At 41.0% G+C, this 19100-nt stretch overlaps 1 protein-coding gene across 6 annotated transcripts in view; it reads right to left on the bottom strand.

Annotated features, from left to right (window-relative positions):
- CADM1 (cell adhesion molecule 1) overlaps positions 1-19100 on the bottom strand; it is a 326789-nt gene that overhangs the window by 40196 nt on the left and 267493 nt on the right. For all 6 annotated transcript variants that reach the window (XM_025999197.2, XM_025999193.2, XM_025999192.2 and 3 more), the window contains exons 4-6: positions 16793-16930; positions 14593-14751; positions 2131-2230 (exon numbers count right to left, since the gene is read on the bottom strand). In XM_025999197.2, coding sequence (XP_025854982.1) covers positions 2131-2230; positions 14593-14751; positions 16793-16930 — 397 coding nt within the window. The remainder of the gene's footprint in view (positions 1-2130; positions 2231-14592; positions 14752-16792; positions 16931-19100) is intronic.

Raw genomic sequence — 19100 nt, 5'->3', positions numbered from 1 at the left:
CAGGCTGGTCCCCTTAGCCTCCTGTGACACCAGGGCCACATGGAAGATTGTGCCTGAAACTCTCATTTTAAAAGAAGGGCAGCAGAGACACGAGCACAGAGGTCACTTCCTGTCGGTCTACAATGCTGCCCAGGAGTGGCGACCTAAGACCTAAGACACGTTGCTTAATGATGAGCAAACACCCAAGTTAGCCCTGTCGAGTAGCATTCCAATTTTCAAATGGAATGTGAAGTTACAATTTTTCTTTAATTACACATGGGTTTGTCATCACAACCCAGTAAATTATTTAAAAATTAGTCCTGCATATGTGCTCCTTGCAGGCAATGGCAAATGGGTCTGCCTGGCAATCAGATCTAATGTCCTGCTGCTTGACAGCTGAAACAATCAGTGGGGGTAAGTGCTGAGAATATTCACAACATTTAATGGCAAGTTAAATTACCATTTTTATTGTATGCAATTTCTTGAGAAAATAAATAGGTAATATGCTAGAAGGGACCGCAGCGGAGTAACGCGTGCTTGCTCCCACGACCACACACCCATTCCGATTTGAGAGGAGCAAACAAATACCCTCCTGGCATAAATGTCCTGAAGGAAACATGTAATTTACTGTCCCCGTGGCACATTCAATTGAACACAGTACCTTCCTTCTTCAGGGGGAAAAAAAGCACAGAAACAAAATATAGGTTAGCAAAGCCATATCCTATAAATGTGGTTAATGTGGCTGAATGCAGGTATTGCAAGTGGCGAGAGGCCTGGGAGAATGTTTTTCTCCAACAGGATTTTTTTGGAGGCAAGGCAAGCCACTCAACAGGGCATAATCCAAACAGTTTACAAAAAGAAAGATCTGCATCTTTTGCAGGTTTCAAAGGAGGAAAACAGCTCTGCCAAAGCTTGAAGCATTTCAAATCAAGTGACTGTGAAACACCAGAGGAAAAGCAAAACAGAACCAAGCCCATATCCTACTTCCTAATGGTCTTCTTTAAAGCTCCAAATGGTTAGTAGGACAGAAGCAGAGTCTTGTCCACAGAAAGGGAAGGACAACACAGAAAGGGCTGAAATGGGAAGAGAGCAGACAGCCGCCCCTCCGTCTGGCTCCCTGGTCTCCGTCAGAGATCACTCCTTAGCTGTAAATGGGGAGCATGCTTTCCAAAGATTTGGGGGCAGCTTCCTTAAGATGCTCAGAGCATGAAAACTGTGACAGTGAGGCTCATTAGTAAAACTCTGAGTGGGGGGGATCATACCACAGGGACAGCAGAGGGAGCTCAATGCTGGCGTTTTTGTTGTTGGGGATGGACCACTCAAAGTCTGAACGTTTATAATCCCAACATTGACACTGTTACATCTTAGGATTCCACAAATTGTTTTTTTCCATAAGAAAACAGTCTTCACTGTCCTAGAAAGAGGAGAGTCTCTACTCTCCCCAAATAAAACTGAATGAGGTTGACAGTGGCCTTGCTGCATGGCTTTTGTCCTGTATCAGTGATGATGTATAGCAGTTTCCCTAATTCACTTTCATTCAGCCAGGAAGCAGCTTCTTTATACTTTTCAATCAAACAAGAGTGTTAATAGGTTCTTTCTCTTATGCAATGACATATATGTTGTATTCCATGATAAAAGCTCTAGGACCATTCCTTTCTAACAAAAATATTTCTAGGAGTCATTTTTCTTTGAGAGAAGGAGAAGCCAAATCAAAGGTAGGGCAAATTCATTTTCCAACGGCTGGCCCTAATCACAGCGGCTTAATTTAAGTCTGAAAACCATCTTCCTAGCAGCTTAAACATTAACACAGAAGGTAGCAGATATATCATTAGATTATGGGCATACCAAAAATTTATTAGGATTATTTTTTGTAAGAGAAGATAGTTCTGACAATCATGTTGATGATAATAAAATAGAATTAGCTGAGATTTCAATCTTAGCTGGCATTTCACTTTTCTTCCAATCCTGACCATTAAGAACCAGCCACAGATATTCATTCCCTCTTTCACTGACTATTCCTTATTTCTTGAAAAATCTTCCATACTTTACAGCAAGAGACAGGTGACAGGCTGGTGACTTGTGAATGCACATTTCCGTGTTGTGACATTTACTGCTCATGACCCTCTGTCAACCTTGGCCTTCAGAACTTACTGGGGCTTCCCGATAGCTTCGCATGTTAACTCGAACGCATCTCCTTCCCGGGTTAGGCCTTGTACAGGATAAGTCATCTGAATATGCACTTGAGGCTTATCTGTGTGACAACAACACAAAGTATAATGTTTAGCAAATGATATCAGGCAAAAATCAGACTTGCACGTTGCCACAAACCCCATACCACCAGCACTCCCTCTCTCCCTGTCCTCATGCCTTCACTAACATCCTCCTAATTAGTTAGTAATCCTGGCATTTGCTCAAATTAAATTGACTAATAACTCCAAGGAGTGAACTGCGAACAGATAAGAGATTCATAAGCCAACTGCGCCACATCAAACATTTCCTGTGAAATACATTTTGTTACATTGAAGTTTATCTCCAAACTCACTCAAGCTAAAGGAAACTCATTTGCCTTCATGCTGAGGTGAAGCCACAGATATTTGTGGTGCTCAGAATTGATACACTTTATCATATATCATATATTACTATGTGACAATATGTTGTGACAATGCATATTAATAAGTTTGCCTCTTGTCTACGCTCTTGATTTCAAATGGGAAAGACAAAACTTCTGAATTCCACTCAAATGGCTTTAAGAATAATGAAATGGGAAGTTCTGGTGGTCCCAACGAAACTTTTTGATGTCTCAACGTATACACATGAGAAGGAAGGATATGGACAGGTACTGAGAGCCTACTGTGGTAGGAACTGTCCTTGGGGGTGTAATGAGCTCAGTTTTAGGGATGAGGGCAGTGGTATCAAGAGAATGAAGTAGCCAGTCCAAGGTCATAGTGATAAAGAGAGACAGCCCCGAAAATGTTGGGGTTTCTGGTTCAAATCTGCATTTCCCAGTGGCAATCCATAATTAAAACCATGTAGAGCTTCTTTAGATGGTCAAGTACTTAGCTAACGGACATAGGTATTCCTGTATCTATTAGCTACTTAAAACCCATGGTTGGAGTTTGTGGGGGTTTGGGTACAAGGGATGAATGACGAGAGGTGTGGGGCACAGGGAGGGAACCAAGAGGGAATGGGATTAACTCAGATACATATACAAATACATTTACAAATAAAACCTGAATGGAATTGGGAGATTTTTTTTTTCCATGTTAAACTAACAAGCTATTAATCCCCAAATCAGATTTCTGATTTAATTCTGTGGCTTTGTAAATGTATATTTTTGGAAATGTACCCAAGAGTAATAAATGTGAGAGGGCAAGACATCACTTGGCTGAAAGGTCAAAACAATTTCCATAACTTTACTTTCTCAGACAATCACACCACCTAAACAACAGCCCCTTGGCCTTTTACAAGCACTGCTTAGCTCATTAACATTCATCCTATGGACTGCGAGAGAAATCAGAAATACGGCAGGGCTCAACAGATCTCAACCTGCACGCGGCTAAAATAAGCTGCACGAGGGAGTCCTCTCTGGGGATAGCTGCTTTCCAGACACATTTGTATAGTCTCGTTCTCATCACAGATCTTTCTCTTATGTCTCTGAAAGCCACGTGGCATTCAGAACCTCTTAAGAGAGCCTTCTTGTACACCAGTGTACACTGCACACTGTGAGCTGGTAACCCTTTCTGAGAAGCTAAGTCACTTGCCAGAGGACCTAACTTAACAGGCCCAAGAGCTCCAGCTGACCCCTGCAAAGTTATACCGTTCTATTCTCGGACTTGCTAGTGAAGGAGATGTTCAAAAGCAAAACGGTGTGGAGGTTTCCAGGTACTGGTAACTGGACCGGGAAAGTAGTCACTAAAGAGAGGCAGAAACGGACAGGATAAACAGGATGACCTTGAATGAAGACTGGCTTGCTGGGCAGAAGCAAGGGCTCCTGGCCACCCTCCTTGGAGAGCTCCGGACTACAGCTTACACTAAATACAACCACTGGGTGACATATGCAAATCTATTATTTTTGGTGGTGTAACACATAAACACAGAGCTGGCCAGTGAAGTTTATTACAAACACAAGATACAAACAAACAAACAAATCAATGAAAACAAACGCCAGGAGAAGGTTATGTGACTGAAAACATAGACAGCCAAAGATCTGTTCCCTTATATTTCACATTTGGAAACAGCAGCACTTACAGGGTTCCTGGTTGGGAAACCTCTGTGATTTTTACCTAGGAACCATTCCGGGGTGAGGATAAATTTAAAGCCCCAAATCTGGGCTGAAATGTAACATTTGCTTATAGGTTAATCTCTGATCCATGGAAGGACTACATTTTCCATGCACTGCTGACTTCTGCCCATTAATTAAGGAGAAGCAAAATGCCTGTTGGCCTATGTGGAAGGTTTTGTTTTTTTTTTTTTTTTCCCTTGTGTCATTTACAAGCACACGGAGAGGGTCTATTTTTTAGCACAGTGCGCTAGGGGTTTTACATGCTCAACTTCCATTAATAATAAAGAAAGTGTTGAAAATCTAATCCACTCTTGCCTCTTTTCAGTACCATGGACTTTTAGTTAAATGCTTTTTTATGTTACTAATGGCTGTATCTCGGTTGCCAATTACTCAAAGAAATTAGGAAGAGCAAGCTAAGGATTGACTATACCTGGAATTTATATTAAAAAAACACACACACAACATACTAAGCCATAGAAAATGCACCTTCAATTTTGATAACTGATTTTCCCAATTTACTCCTCAGGTTCCTGGAGAAACATCTACCATCTACTTATGGGTACAGCTGCCACGGTTACCTTAATAGCTAGTTGAAAAGGTAAACATTAATCTTGTTTGTATTATACAGAAAAATGTCCTCCTCTGTTGACACATGCAGTATTTATAGGCATATTATCTGACTGTGGGGCAGCTGAACTATCTTCATGCCCAGCCTACAAACCACTCTGGCAGTCTCCATGTCAAGATCGATCCCCTTCGTTTGCCCTGAAAGAGCTCAGGTATGCTCAACAGGTGGACTAGACATTTCTGGGATTCCAGTGGTGCCTGTAGAACTCAGGGAGGTTAAATCTTCCTAGGAAGATCCTGACTACAATGTGAGTATGTCAAAATCCTGCACAATCCAGATGGCTGACTGAATAGCCCAAAGCTCATCATTTATATTTTAATTATGTTCATAAATCAAACGTTATAACCCACCAAAGCTTTTCTGAGACAGACCCAGACTCTAAGATTTATTTTTAAGTAATGAGGTAAGGCCCAGTACATTTTCTGGGTGATCGTTTTATGCCTCGATTGGTGTTGTAAGGCACAAGGCTACAAGCCAGATGACACTTTCTACCCAAGTGCAATAACTGCCCAGAAATGTATCGCCCAGAATGGCTTAATGTCATTATAAAATGGAACTGCTATATAAAAATAAGAAAAATAGTTAGGTCTGTGCACTTATGGAACAGTATAGTTATAGAGATGGCATCACCAACAGCCAATCAATTAGGTCGAGGGATCTGAGGTTTTCATAATAGTGTAATTTCTAAAAAACCCTATGAAAGACATTTAGCAAGACTCTTAGAGCAGACAAAATTCATTCATTAGTCAGTAGCACAGAGGGTTAAATGCCAGGAGGCCTTAGGTCACACTGCAGGAGCAACCAATTAAAAAAATAATATTAGAAAGACATTCCAATTTGATGAGACTTTCTTTAAATGTACTTTGCTCTCTCTATAAAGGGAAAAATATATATAAAAGGAAACTCTTAAAGAGGTTAGAATGGCTTGCTGGCAGATTACAATTGATTTCATGCCAGTCTGACCTTGTACCACGTTCTGTGATCTTTCCAGAAGATGAAGCTCGAGACTCTGTAACCTGTATTCACTTGCCTATGTAAATGAAAAGTCATCATCTCCTTCTCTCTAGATCACAACATTAATGTAGCAGGTTTTAAAAATTACTTATTAAAAAAAATAAGAGGGGACTTTGCAATTTCCTTTCACCTAGGAGGTCATTGTTGCTTTTTCCTAGACAGGAGTAGAGCTGAGGCAGGAAGAAGACACCAGATATCCCAGCACGAGACTTATCCCAGGGGCCCCTGACACTTCCCCAACCCCACTCCCACTCCCACAAATTTCTATATCAAGGAATGCGGACATCCAATGTCCTTTGATACATTGACTGCAACTAGACCCAAGGGTTTGGGTGCAAATTTGTTCCTGCAACTGCTTTCGGGACACAGGGTCTTCAAGGCCTTCATTGGATTCTGTCCAATATTCCAAATATCTGTTAGAGTGGACTGGATGCCTGTGTAGCAAATGCTAATGGGCCCCTACCAGGGAGAACTCAAAGGTAGAGAGCACTCAGATGTATCAGAATGGCTGAGAGAAGTTTGGGTCCGGGCCTGTACATTCAGGTGGGGAAAGCATCAACTGGAGAGTCTTTGTCAATCATGGGGAATTACTGCAGGTTGGAGGAACATGACAATGCAGAGATTAACCTGAGATTTGGTGAGTATTAGTTTTTGTTTTTTTTTAAAGCTCAAGGCAAGAATCGGCCCCGCGTCATATGGCTGTCTGGATTGCTGGGAGAGGCCAGCTTTACACCGAAGGAAGACAGTGTCCAGTAGCAGGAGGTGACTGGGTCTGGTTCGAGAACAGTCACACCGAGCTTTCAGAGGAGTTCCACATCCTGCAAGATTTATTTTCTAATGTCATCATACATTCACGAATAATTTTCACTACCATTTATTTTGTTTGTTTGCAAGGTGAAGGACCTTCTGCTGTTATATCTGTTGTCTGAATCTGAGCACCACCACCACCGCAATGCAATTGTGCTTCTAGAGGAGGGTAAGCTATTAGGAGCGGGAGGGGTCAAATCTGGTGGGAGATGCAGGACCAAAAAGCACGTGCCACATCACTTCAGTAGAACGCAATTTCTTCCTGTTGCAACTTGCAAGTAGTTTTGTGGATACTGAAATTGCTGTTTACCCAACAGAATCAAATTTTATTCTGTGATGTTGCAACAGAAAGTTATGTCTCCAGTGCTTTTGAAATGGGTGGCACACTTACAGAGCACTCTTCCCTATTTTTGAGAAATCTTTAAAATTTGAAAGTGAACACTGGACAAGAAAAGCCTTCTAGCATGATTTTCTCCATAGGAAAGTTAGCTTTGTAAGAAGCAAAGTTTTTTGTCTTTTGTATCCTGGTCCCTGGGCACATACAGTAGGCACTCAATACTTGCTTACCAAGTGAATGAATGCATAAGAAAGTGGGGAAATACCAGAGGGGCATGGACTCCTATTCCAAGCGTGGCTACTGACTTAAAAAAAATTAGATCATGAATATGTCTTAACCTTGTCACAAGATAAACTGGGCACCTTAAAATTTTTGAGAGTTTATTTGAGCATTCATGGATTCAAATAGGGCAACACCAAACTGAAAATGCTCCAGCCACAGGAGCTAGGGGCAAGGTTTTTACAGAGAAGACAAGGAAGCAAAGCAAGGGCTATTATTTGATTGGCTATGGCTTAAGTAGTTGCCTCATTTGGGGAAAGCCTAGCTGGCTGTTCGTAATTGGTGGTGGCTTCAGCTTCATTTTCTTGGGAGCCTGGGGACTCTGGTTGAGGTTTTGGTTTGCTCCCGTAGGCGACCTGAGGCATAAGAGTCACCCCAGTCTCCTGGCCTCCCTGTTGAATCACTTCAACAGCCCTTAGGGCAAAATATAATCATACCATTCTTCTGGAAGGTCAATCCAGCTCCCAAAATTTGAGGTTCAGCCCAGGTGTTCTGATTTACATGCTTCCATTTCACTACGCATTTATTTAGTATTTCTGGTGTATCTCTAAGGTGGGATCTTAGGGGAAATCATAAAGGATGTTGTCTGACCACTCATTTTAGATTTTCAGATTTTAACTTCACAACCATTTAACCTTCCACAGAATTGAAATATGACCTTGAGTTAAAAACATTAGGAGAACTAGTTTCACAGTGGAAATGCTCAATGTCCACAGCCACAGAGACGTATCTTCCCCAAATACATGAGGTCAGACAGCAGATGTGGACAGACTGTCCTTAGTAAGGGGCCTCTATCTACCGAGAGTGACTTCAGAAGGTAGGGATAGTGGCTTTCTCTTCCCTGACAGCTCGTGTCATTCAAACAGACACAGCCTGACACTCACTCTTTGAATATTGGTCCCTAAGCCTCCTGCCCCACTGGTGCTGCAGAATGCTCCACGAACAAGCTATGGAGTCAATAATATCAAGAATGTGGCCCCGCCCCTGCTCTGTGATAACGCAGCAAATGACAGCTTAAACATTCGTTTCAATCAGGGGGTCTCCATGAGGAATAACAAATACTGAAATAACTTCCCCGAAACTCAATTCATGGCTTTAAAAAAATAAAAGGAAGGGAGAGTGGGAGGAAGAACGTATTCTGTTCAAAGGCGAGACTGGAGATCAGAGAGAAACAGGCCAAGTCGGGAAACACCAACTATTATGCTTTGAAGAATACAATCTGGGAAGAGAAATGATGGGGGGAGGATGGATACGGGAGCTGCTCTTGGAAACGATGTCTCATCCTTCACTCCAAGCAGAAAGACTTTCCTATTTCCAGGTTTTTCTCCCTCCTTCACTGCAGGGCACTGTCGATACCAGAGAAACATTTATTTTGGCACAGATAGAAAACAGGTTTTGATCATCCCCTCAATGCCCAATTTCCCCCCAATTGAGGGAATGAAAGACAAAATCTAGTCTTCTCTGGACCCTGGATGAACAGGAAAATGGATTTACAAAATATCTGCTTATATGAAGTCAATAAAACTCATTTTGAAAATGAAGCCTATGTACGCAATTAACCATCAGATGAATAATCAGAGGAGGGAAGGTATTCAAACATCCATCTCTAGAGTCTTTGTTTTCATTCTCCCTTTCAAAACTCATCTCAATCTCTCGTTTTCTCTCTCTCTTTTAAACAAACATGCACACACACAAAACCCTCACAAGATGAGGATTTTTGCACAACATTTCAAAGAGCAGGGCTGTGATGGGGGCGAGCAAAAGACACACAGCAGCAATTCAAGAGCTTCAGATTCACCTCAGTCCAGAGTGAGGCTTTTCCCACTTTGCACAGCAATCTGAATTCCATACTGAGGGTCACAGCTCTTCTTTGAATTCCCAGCTTACGTCGCTATGTGTTGCCACCTTGATGCTATTTAAACAGTTTTCTTTTAACGCTCAGACAGTGAACTGTTCTCCTTTAAACAGGCTTTTATTTGACAAGAGTACGTTCCTTCAGATCTGAAGCTCCACTAACCATGCTACAATTGTACCACGCTCTGCTATAATCAACCATGTTGTAAATTTGAGCAATGCTACGTACACAGACACGCAGAAGGAAAAAAATGCACAGAAGGAATTTAGGGTTATATAGCTCAGAACATTAAAGGCAAAACTGTTCTCTGCCTTGCATCTGAGGCACAAGAGCTTTGAATTCTAGCTTCCGCGCATAATTATTTTCTGTTTTAAACATTTAGCTGTGTGCTGCCGTAGCCTTGCTGAGCCTCACAATGAAAGCTGGAAAACTAAGAGCCCTACTGTATGTTCTTCATTCCTAGCAACGTTCCTATGAGAAAACCTTATTAATGAGCTTGCAAACGAGCACCCAACAGGGAAATGTCACAAACAAGAGCGGCTAATGCCCCAGAAAATCAAATAACTGAACACTTGGCTGATTGTGGTGCTTTTCATATTTATAATAAAAAAAGAGGGGGGGCTTTAATTCACTAATTCTGAAGGGGTCAACACCTTGCTGAACAAAACAACTCATTTATTTATGTTCAGAAATCTCCAGATGATAAATTACATTGATGTTAATCACTTCAATGCATGCTACACAATTAATATCTGTACTCACCAAGAACTTAAAGATTATTAAAAGTATGACAGCATACACATCTGGCTGATTTTTCACATAATTGGGCACAACAATTTCTCCTGGTACCACAAATAAGGGTCCTCACAAACAAACACTGCAAAATTCTGTGTTCAATTAATTAGGACTTAAATCCACAAGACAAAAGCAATTCCAAGTTGTAGCTCAAGCCTTGTCTTCTAGGCAGGATAGGAACACTCCACTTCACAGCTCATCCTTTCCCCGGCAGATTTAAGGTATGCTGTTTAACGATACACAATGAAGGTCTCCGTTGTTTCCTTTTTAAAAAATATCTTCTCAAAACAATGTAGTTTAGGGCATCTGGGCGGCTCAGTGGTTGAGTGTCTGCCTTTGGCTCAGGTCATGATCCCAGGGTCCTAGGATCAAGTTCCCTGCAGGGATCCTGCTTCTCCCTCTGTCTATGTCTCTGCCCATCTCTGTGTCTCTCATGAATAAATGAATAAAATCTTAAAAAAAAAATAAAACAATGTAGTTTATACAGAACACAAATTCACTATCTGTCACTTAACCCTGTTCATGTCCTGGTTAACAGCCACTGGTCTTAGATGAGGCAGAAAATGGTTTCCAGAAGGCTTCATGGAGTCAAGTGGGCCAGGACTGAACCAAGTGGGTATAATGAATAACCAGTTCCATCAGGTTAGAGTTCCCCCAGGGTAGTCTTATTTACCCAAAAAAGAGTTGTTCTTAATCTGAGGTTCATAGACGAGTTCAGTATTTTCTGGTGATAATCTAATGCTTATAAATGATATTATTAAAAAAAAAACCTTTTTAGGTAATATACAAAAGGACATTAAAAATAAAAGCTATATATTTATTTTGATGTTTATTAAACATAATACACAGAGCAAAATAAAATTCCTAATTTGATGTTTTTTCCACAGGTCTTTGTTAGGGAAAAGCAATAAAGTGACTTAAAGACAAATTCTAAATTAGTTCACTTAACTCATTTAACTGTGTGGACAGCCCATGGATCTGGGAAAACTAGTCCTTGAATAAATGGAGTTAGAATAACTCTGTAGGATAAACAGACTCCTTAAATTGGAAGTAAAACATGGTGGCTACGTGATTCTGTTCATCTTCTTCAGATCTATGGGACTTTTAAACGGGTTTTAAAGGAGATTAAGATCAACTGATGCTAAGGGTTTGGGCTAATTACAAAATGAGGGTCTAGTGCTCCTCACAGAGTACCCAAAATTCCATCTCCACATAGACTGCTAAATCTCATGTGTTTAAGGATCTCTCCTCATTGCCATCAAGACGTGGTGCTGCTTGTCTGCAGAGAGAGTGCGCCGTGAGAGGGATGGAATTGGAACCACTGGCGAGGGCCAATGACCAACAAAGCCCTGGTGCCCAATGCATGAGGCTTTTTTGTTATTGCAAAGGTGTTCAGGAGAGTACTGCTGGTGGGAAATGATGTCGAGGACCCCAGTCGTGTCTGGAGGAGCTACTTAAAGAATTCCTAGTTGAGTCCATCATGTAGTCAGTAGTGCTCCAGGAATGGAGGGTAGTGTGAACTATCAGGTAACTTTCCTGAGCACAGAGTTATATTTAAGATGTCAAAGAAGACTCTAAATTCCCATTCAGATTAATATAATGGTTGGTAATTCTTGACCCTTTTTTTTACATAAAAAGACTTTCTCTTTATGCACATTCTGAAAAATGAAGTATCAAGAATAAAATACCCGTGTGGCTCACTTCGGATAAAAATACCAAAAACACAAAACAGTAGTCTCCCATAAAAAGGTGCTGAGTAAGGGACAGGTGAGACTAGGTAGAGAGAGACAGGTAGGGGGCTCTGTTACCAAGCTCACAGAAATCCCAGATGTGCAGAAAAGTTATAGACAAGATATTAACCAGAAAGAAGGGAATATAACAAATCTATCTTGTTTGTTCTAAATACAGATAAGATACTGTCATAGTATTTACAAATCTACCTTGTCTTAAATGTGATAGATGAGATATTTACCAAAGTTTCCTGGTTAGTTTTCTATAAAAGACCGACCATAAAATCCTTTCGTGGTAACCCATCCTGGACCCCTCTCACTCTAGAGGGCTTTCCTTTCTGTTCTCACCTTCCCTTAATAAACTTTCACTTCATTTCACCCTATTGCCTGTGAGAATGAATCTTGGATTCTGTGAGACAAGAACCCTGCAACAGTGCTGTGTTAAGAGTTAAAAATGATCAATAGGTGTGTCTTTGTTTTTGGAAGGCATTGGTCACTTCCCTGTGGCTGAAGCAGAACTCGAAGATGCAGATGGATTCAGATATGGAGCTTTATTCCTTTTTCTTAGAAGGACAAATCTCTTGAATCTACAGAATTTGGAAGACAAGACTTAAAAAAAGATCATTATCAAGTCTTCCAAGAGGTATGAGGTACAGTATTTAAAATATTTTACATTTGGAAGTGAGTGTAACTTCAAGGTGGGTGGGGCTATCCTATGTGGAAGATGCTCTGGGGACACTGGAAGAGTTTAGGGGTGGGAGACTGGGTGAATGTCTACTCAGGTTTCACAAAGGAGTTAATGTATTATTAAAGCTAATGGGCCCCTACAAGGAAAGTTAATGGATATTAAGTTTGCTTAAATGAATTACATATTAACAAAGTCACAAGAAATCTACTATCTGCCAATTTAGATAATATCTGATCATTTCTGTTTTCCCATTATAGGGACATTACACCACAATAGTTTTAGTGATATGAAAATTATAAGCATGATGCCCATAATGAAGCTACATAATGAAGGAGATGAAATGAATTAACAAGAAAAACCTGCATTATGTAATGTTAAATTGAGCCAAACTCACAGAGTAAGAAAAGGTTAGAATGGGACTGGTGTCTCAGAAGCAACTTTTTACATTTAATTTTAGTCAAAAGGTGGAGAAGCAATTAGAAGCCACTGTTTACACCTTTCCCTGGCCCCTGTTTTGCACAGGCAATGTGCTTCACACATGTGCTGAAGACTATAGTGGGCTGAATGGTGGCCCTCAAAAGATATGCTCACTTCTTAGCCCCGGAACCTGTGAATATAGCCTTATTTGGAAACAGAAGTCTTTGCGGATGGCATCAAGTTCAGGATCTTGAGATGAGACCATTCTGGATTAGCTGGGACGATGCTAACTCCAACGGTAAGTGCCCTTATAAGAGACATGAAGAGAAGAGAAGGCAAGCCCGTGGTGAGACAAAGCAAGAGACTGGAAAGACATGGCCACAGACCAAGGAATATCTGGGACCCCCAGAAGCCAGAAAAGGCAAGGAAAGCTCTCGTCCTAGAGCCTTGAGGAAGTGTGGCCTTGCTAACCCCTCAATTTTAGTCTTCTGTCCTCTAGAACTATGAGAGAATACATGTGTCATGTTAGGCCACAAAGGTCGTGATAATTAGTTATGGCAGCCCTAGGAAATTAATGGAAGAATTCATAGATGCTAATGCTTTGCCTTTGTCAGATACCCTGTGGTTGCCTTTCCAACCAAATTCTTCCAACATTCCCACTACGCACACTCAAATATCACCTCTAATTTTTCAGAGGCTCAGTTACAGAAGCCTTCTGATAAAAAGCAGAGACGTTGGCTACTTGGCCACGACTCTGCTGCAAGGATGGCTTTGTGCAGAAAACATTTTGGCAGGCCGTAGAGTCCCGAGAGAAAATAAGGAGAGTGTCTTTACTTCATTGGGCACAGTGAGGACACAACCTCACTCACCATGATCTAGCTATTATTGATGAAGCCATTGAGATTGTGGCACTGATCCCAAAGACTTCCACTTTTAAACTCATTGCTATACTTTAAGCTAAAAATGGAAGAGAACTGCAATTTAAAACAAAATGCTGGTATAGAATGGGAATAAAAGCCCCTCTACAAAAATTAAAAAAAAATTGGTACTTCTGTGGGGCCTAAGAAAGTGTCAGGGACTACTCTAGATTGTGAAGTTGACATAGAAATGATTATACTCAATATTCATAAAATACAATTAAGTCATGTGGTAGAACAGATTGGAATCATTTTAAAGTTCTACAGTTGGGTTAAATGTAGTATTTTGAAAATCCTCATTGGCATGCTGTAATATGGCAGTGTTTCAATAAAATAATCCTTTGATTATTTTACTACTAAGACAACAAGATATAAACTCTATCTATGCTATATAAAACATATGTATTCAATAAGTGGCTTCTGAAGTATTTGTAAGCCACTGCTACTCTATGTCCTCAGGATAAAATACTCAGGTGCTGCTATGATTTGAATGAATGTTTGTGTCCCTCCCTCCCCAAATTCCTATGTTGAAATACCAGCATCTGGTGTAACGATATGAGGTCGTGGGGCCTTTGAGAGGTGCTCAGGTCATGAAGGTGGAGCCCCCATGAATGGGATCGGTGCCCTTGTAAAGCAGCTCTGGAGATCTGTAGCGCCTTCTGCCCTGAGAGGACACAGCATGAAGGCAATGGCTATGACCCAGGAAGAGGGAGGGCTTTTTCTAGAACAGAACCACGCTGGTACACCTTGATTTTGGACTTCCTAGCCTCCAGAGCTGTGAGGAATCAATTACTGTTGCTTATAAGCTACTCAATCTGTGCTGCTTTCTTACAGTAGCCTGACCGGACTAAGACAGGTACTCACACTGTACTTCAAGGTACCGCTGAGTCTGCAAGTTTCCAGTGACGGCAGGGTGCTCCACCTGACAGATCACTGGGACCCCGTCATCCTCCTTATGCACCTTCAGCATCAGCTGACTGGTCACAGTGTACATGTCTGACCACTCCTCCACCTCCGATTTGCCTGGGGAACACAGAATATACCAAGAAATCAGAGTTAAGTGAATCTCTGTCACTGTTTCTACAGACTCCTCTCCCCGCCCCAACAGAGCTATTTTAACAAGATGATGGAAGTCACTGGGATAAGGGTAAGCAGTGGGTAGATAACAGACAAAATTATAATTTTTTACTTTTCAACCTTGTAGAGGATATATGTAAGCTGTATTTCTACCCCACATAATATATACTATTTTTATTTAAATATATTACATATGTTGTCTTCTATCTTAAAAACCTCCCACAAAAAGGCAGCTGAAAGTTGAACCACTTTGCCATCTGACTGCTTATGGCATTCTGGAGGAGGAAAAGAGAAGAGCTTTTCACCCCTACCACCATCTGAACTTGAAACATCTAGTAGGCTGTCATGCGGTTTAAAAATTCCAGGACATCATCCAAATCTCCAAAGTAATTCAATCAGGAATAGAGATATAAACAGCCCCCTCTGCCCACCCCCATCAGAAAAAATTAAGAGGGAAAGTAACTAAATGGATTTACATAATTGAAATCGTAATTGAAATGTTTAAACTCTGAGACTTTTGGAAGACCACAAAAAACACAGTGGCAGCGGGTAGAGCAAAGTAAGATAGAGGCTTCAGGCCAGATGGGAGACATGTCCAAGAACACCCAGAAAAGGAGGGAGGAGGCTTCCGGATAGGATGAATAGGCCAAGGCGGCCTCTTTCCTGAACTCGGCACTCCCCGGGACATGGTGCACCATTAACTTTCTTTTAATGTTTTGTACTTATCGGTACACATCTAATGGTTCAATTCACTTAGAAAAGCAGAGGGGAAATGAGAAACTCCTTCCTTCTAAAACCATACCTAGGAAATAGGAGATTAAAACAGAGCAAGCTTTTTGAAACTTACGCTGTTATATATAGATTTATCTGTTTCTAGATATAGATTTTTATATCCCCTTTCTAAAAGGCCTTCTTCTTGTCTTCCTGGCACTCTTGATTTATTCCACAAGCACACAGAGCACTTACCTTGGCCCAGATACTCACTACGTGATTTACCAACATTCATTCACTCATTTCATCTTCCTAAGAATCCCATAAAATCTGTAATATCAATATCTCCGTTTCAGCAGAGATTGCTAAACACAGCTGGCATTCCTGGCAAATGACCAGAGTGTTTGGCCCCTGGTACCACTTGCAAGGCAATCTTGAAAAGGAAGGGGTAGGAATGCCCACACACATGTTAATTTAAGATGACAGACACAAAAGGGTCAACTAGGGGACAGGCTGTGGCCCAGGCGATGGCTAAGGTGGCAGATATTTGAGGGTACAGGAATCAAACCTGGGGCGGCCTAGGCTGAGGGAGAGAGGATGGGGAGTAGTGTTAAAGCATCGGCCTGCACCACTATCACGAACTAGAAGCTTTGCAAAAGAACAGGCTGGTGAAACATGCAAGTGAGTTAGAGAGTCCACGATGAGAAAAGGGCCTTCAAATCCATAATTAGGATATAATCCTTACTGCACTTAGCATGCCTGACCCTGCAGGAAAGCACACAGTCAGCAAGCTGACAGCATAGTAACACATGTTAGAATAACTTGGAATTCACCATGAAGACTGTTAGACTTTTAAAAAAATATTTAAATTTTTTTAACATCTAACATGAGAATTTGAGGTGCTGATCCCCCCTAGGTCACAAGGTGAATGAGAACTGAGGTACAACACGGACAGCTGGAGTTCAGGGGATACCTCCAACAGTGGCTCTTCCTAATATAAAGAGTTCTAGTTCTTTCTGAACATCTGAACAAAAATCAAGAAATACCCATCATCACAAACCCTCAAACCACAGGATGAGGATATGCATTAGACTCAATAAAATGCCTTTATGCTTTGGCTTCAGTTACATTTGGTAAATGATAAGAAACCCTATCGAAGTGGACATTTTTGCTTTAGGGGTATGTTTTGCATGTATGTTTAATTTCCACCAAGGTGTACCCCCGCTGGAATCAGGTGCCCACCCACTACTGCAGGACAGGGCAGCCTGAACCTCACCTTTTAGCTCTTTGTTCCCTTTGAACCACCTGATGGTTGTGGCTGGTTTGCTGGCCATGGCGGTGCAGTTCACTTCAATCTCCTCACCTTCCACCGCTGTGTCTTTCTGGATATCGATCATCAGATTGCGTGGTGGGACTACAAATTAAACACATGTGCTTTTTAAACACAGAATCCATTTCTGCACATAGCCTTCTTTTCATTAAAAGTGAGCACCACTGCTATCAAAAAGAGGAGACAACTAACAGACATTCCTGATGGGAATTTAAAACGAACTGCCACCCGAGGGGAAAAAAAGAAGTACAAAGTCCTCATCAAAGAACGTGAATTATATGAAAGTTGTTAATTTAGAATTTCTCTCCTACAGTTATCTTATAAAATGCCCAGCTTCCCACTCCTAAGTCATGAGTGATCGAGTTATAACAGTAGTGGTGTTAGTTCTCAATCGGTTAATAGAAAACTAATCAGAATACAGATATAAAAGTAAGACGAGGATATTAATGAGATTATCCTTATCTGGAAGGATATGAAATGACCAGTTGTCCCTGAACTCAACCTTTGGGTTTCAATCTTCATATGAAAGATTTTAAAGACAACTAGTAAAGATCAAAAACTTGGGAGTCCCTTAAAAGAATCACTCACCATAAACACATGGAAAACTTGTGCTTAGAACCAGTTTCATTCAGTTTCAAATTATATGCAGAGAACTGGAATACAATCACGTCCTCCAATGGATGGGGTAGTAATAAAATCCACTGGATAGGACGATGTGGTAAGATAGGACATGCCAGTTAATTTGCTCTAATTTTCCCATGTTCTGAAATCTAATGCTCCAGATTTTAGGAAGCAAAGGTGAAAAAGACTATTAAGTGCTTGCAAGTCCATTTGATATGTCAGAATTAAAATCACTCTTCTTTAAGCCTATTAAGCAAATGCAGTGAGATGGTCAGCATAAAATATTTGGGGGCTAAAATGCTGAATATCAAATCTAGAGTATGTAGGATGATGAGGATGGCAAGAAAGCATGTTATCTTTTATGAAACTGAGTTGACGGTGAGACTTCACATCAGGTGCAACCTTACCTCAAGATGGAGCTTCTTGAAATAAAAATCAGTGAGAATATGGAATTCAGCACAGCGAATCTCAGACTATGTGCCCTGACCACCATGAATAAGCAAAGACAGTTCTGAGACTTATGATTAATAAGTTTCTCAACTCAGAAGAGAAACAAGAAATTAAATATGTATAAACATGCCATCCTGATGATCAAGTTGAATAATAAATCTCTGATACTGCTTCAATAAATTATGGGATTAAACCATGTATTTGGGATTTCCAACTGTTGGAGTCCAATGTAAAATTGTGTGTACAGGAAGACTTTTACATTGAATTGAAGCACTTTGAAAATTCCTACAGAGAACGATGGAAAAGTAAAATGATATGTTGCATATGTTTCTCAGCAAGACAGTATGTGGGGTGTGCGTGTGTGGAGGGGCAACTATTAGAGCAAAAGTGGGCCTATTCTTTGTTCCCTGTGTAAAAGGAAAAGAACACATTTGCTCAACTGCATGTGTTGCCAAAGTGATATGGCCAAAATGAGTGGTTAAACATGGCAAAGAACTACCCTGACTTACATTTAAAGAAAAAAAAAGCATAAAGAGATGTAGTCTAACATCCAATTGGGAGTTGCACATCTGTCAGCATTTTAAGAGACACAGAAAGGCAGTGACAAAAGTAAATGGGACGACTTAGCTCGCTATTTCCTGAACGTAGATATTCTTGCCAGATGACAATCAGAATGGTTATAGATTTTCATCACACACACCTCGAGAGTTGGTAGGGAATACAGAGAGACTACAGGTTTTGGACCAACAAATACTACCAAATTCTGAGTGCGGTTATCACAGAAATATTGAAACAAAATGCTATTGCGAGAGCAAATGTCAGAAAAAGAACTGCCCAAGTCTGAAGAAAATAAGATCTTTGTGAGCTAAGAGGAACAAAGTTGAGAGGCAAGATGACGAAACCACCAAAGAATAAAGACCTAGGAATGTGCACCCTGCCACACACACACGGAGGAATCAAAGTCAAACAACAATAATTCCTGTCAAGGTTCAGACAAAAATAAAAGTAGAGTGATGAAAATCATTTCTGGGGGTCCCTGGATGGCTCAGCGGTTTCATGCCTGCCTTAGGCCCAGGGTGTGGTCCTGGGATCCTGGGATGGAGTCCCACATCGGGCTCCCTGTATGGAGCCTGCTTCTCCCTCTGCCTGTGTCTCTGCCTCTCTCTCTGTGTGTGTCTCTCAT

Source organism: Vulpes vulpes, chromosome 12, assembly GCF_048418805.1.
Source record: "Vulpes vulpes isolate BD-2025 chromosome 12, VulVul3, whole genome shotgun sequence".
Taxonomy (NCBI): Eukaryota; Metazoa; Chordata; class Mammalia; order Carnivora; family Canidae; genus Vulpes; species Vulpes vulpes.
Note: the sequence above shows the minus strand (reverse complement) of the source record. Positions and strands in the feature narration are given on the sequence as shown.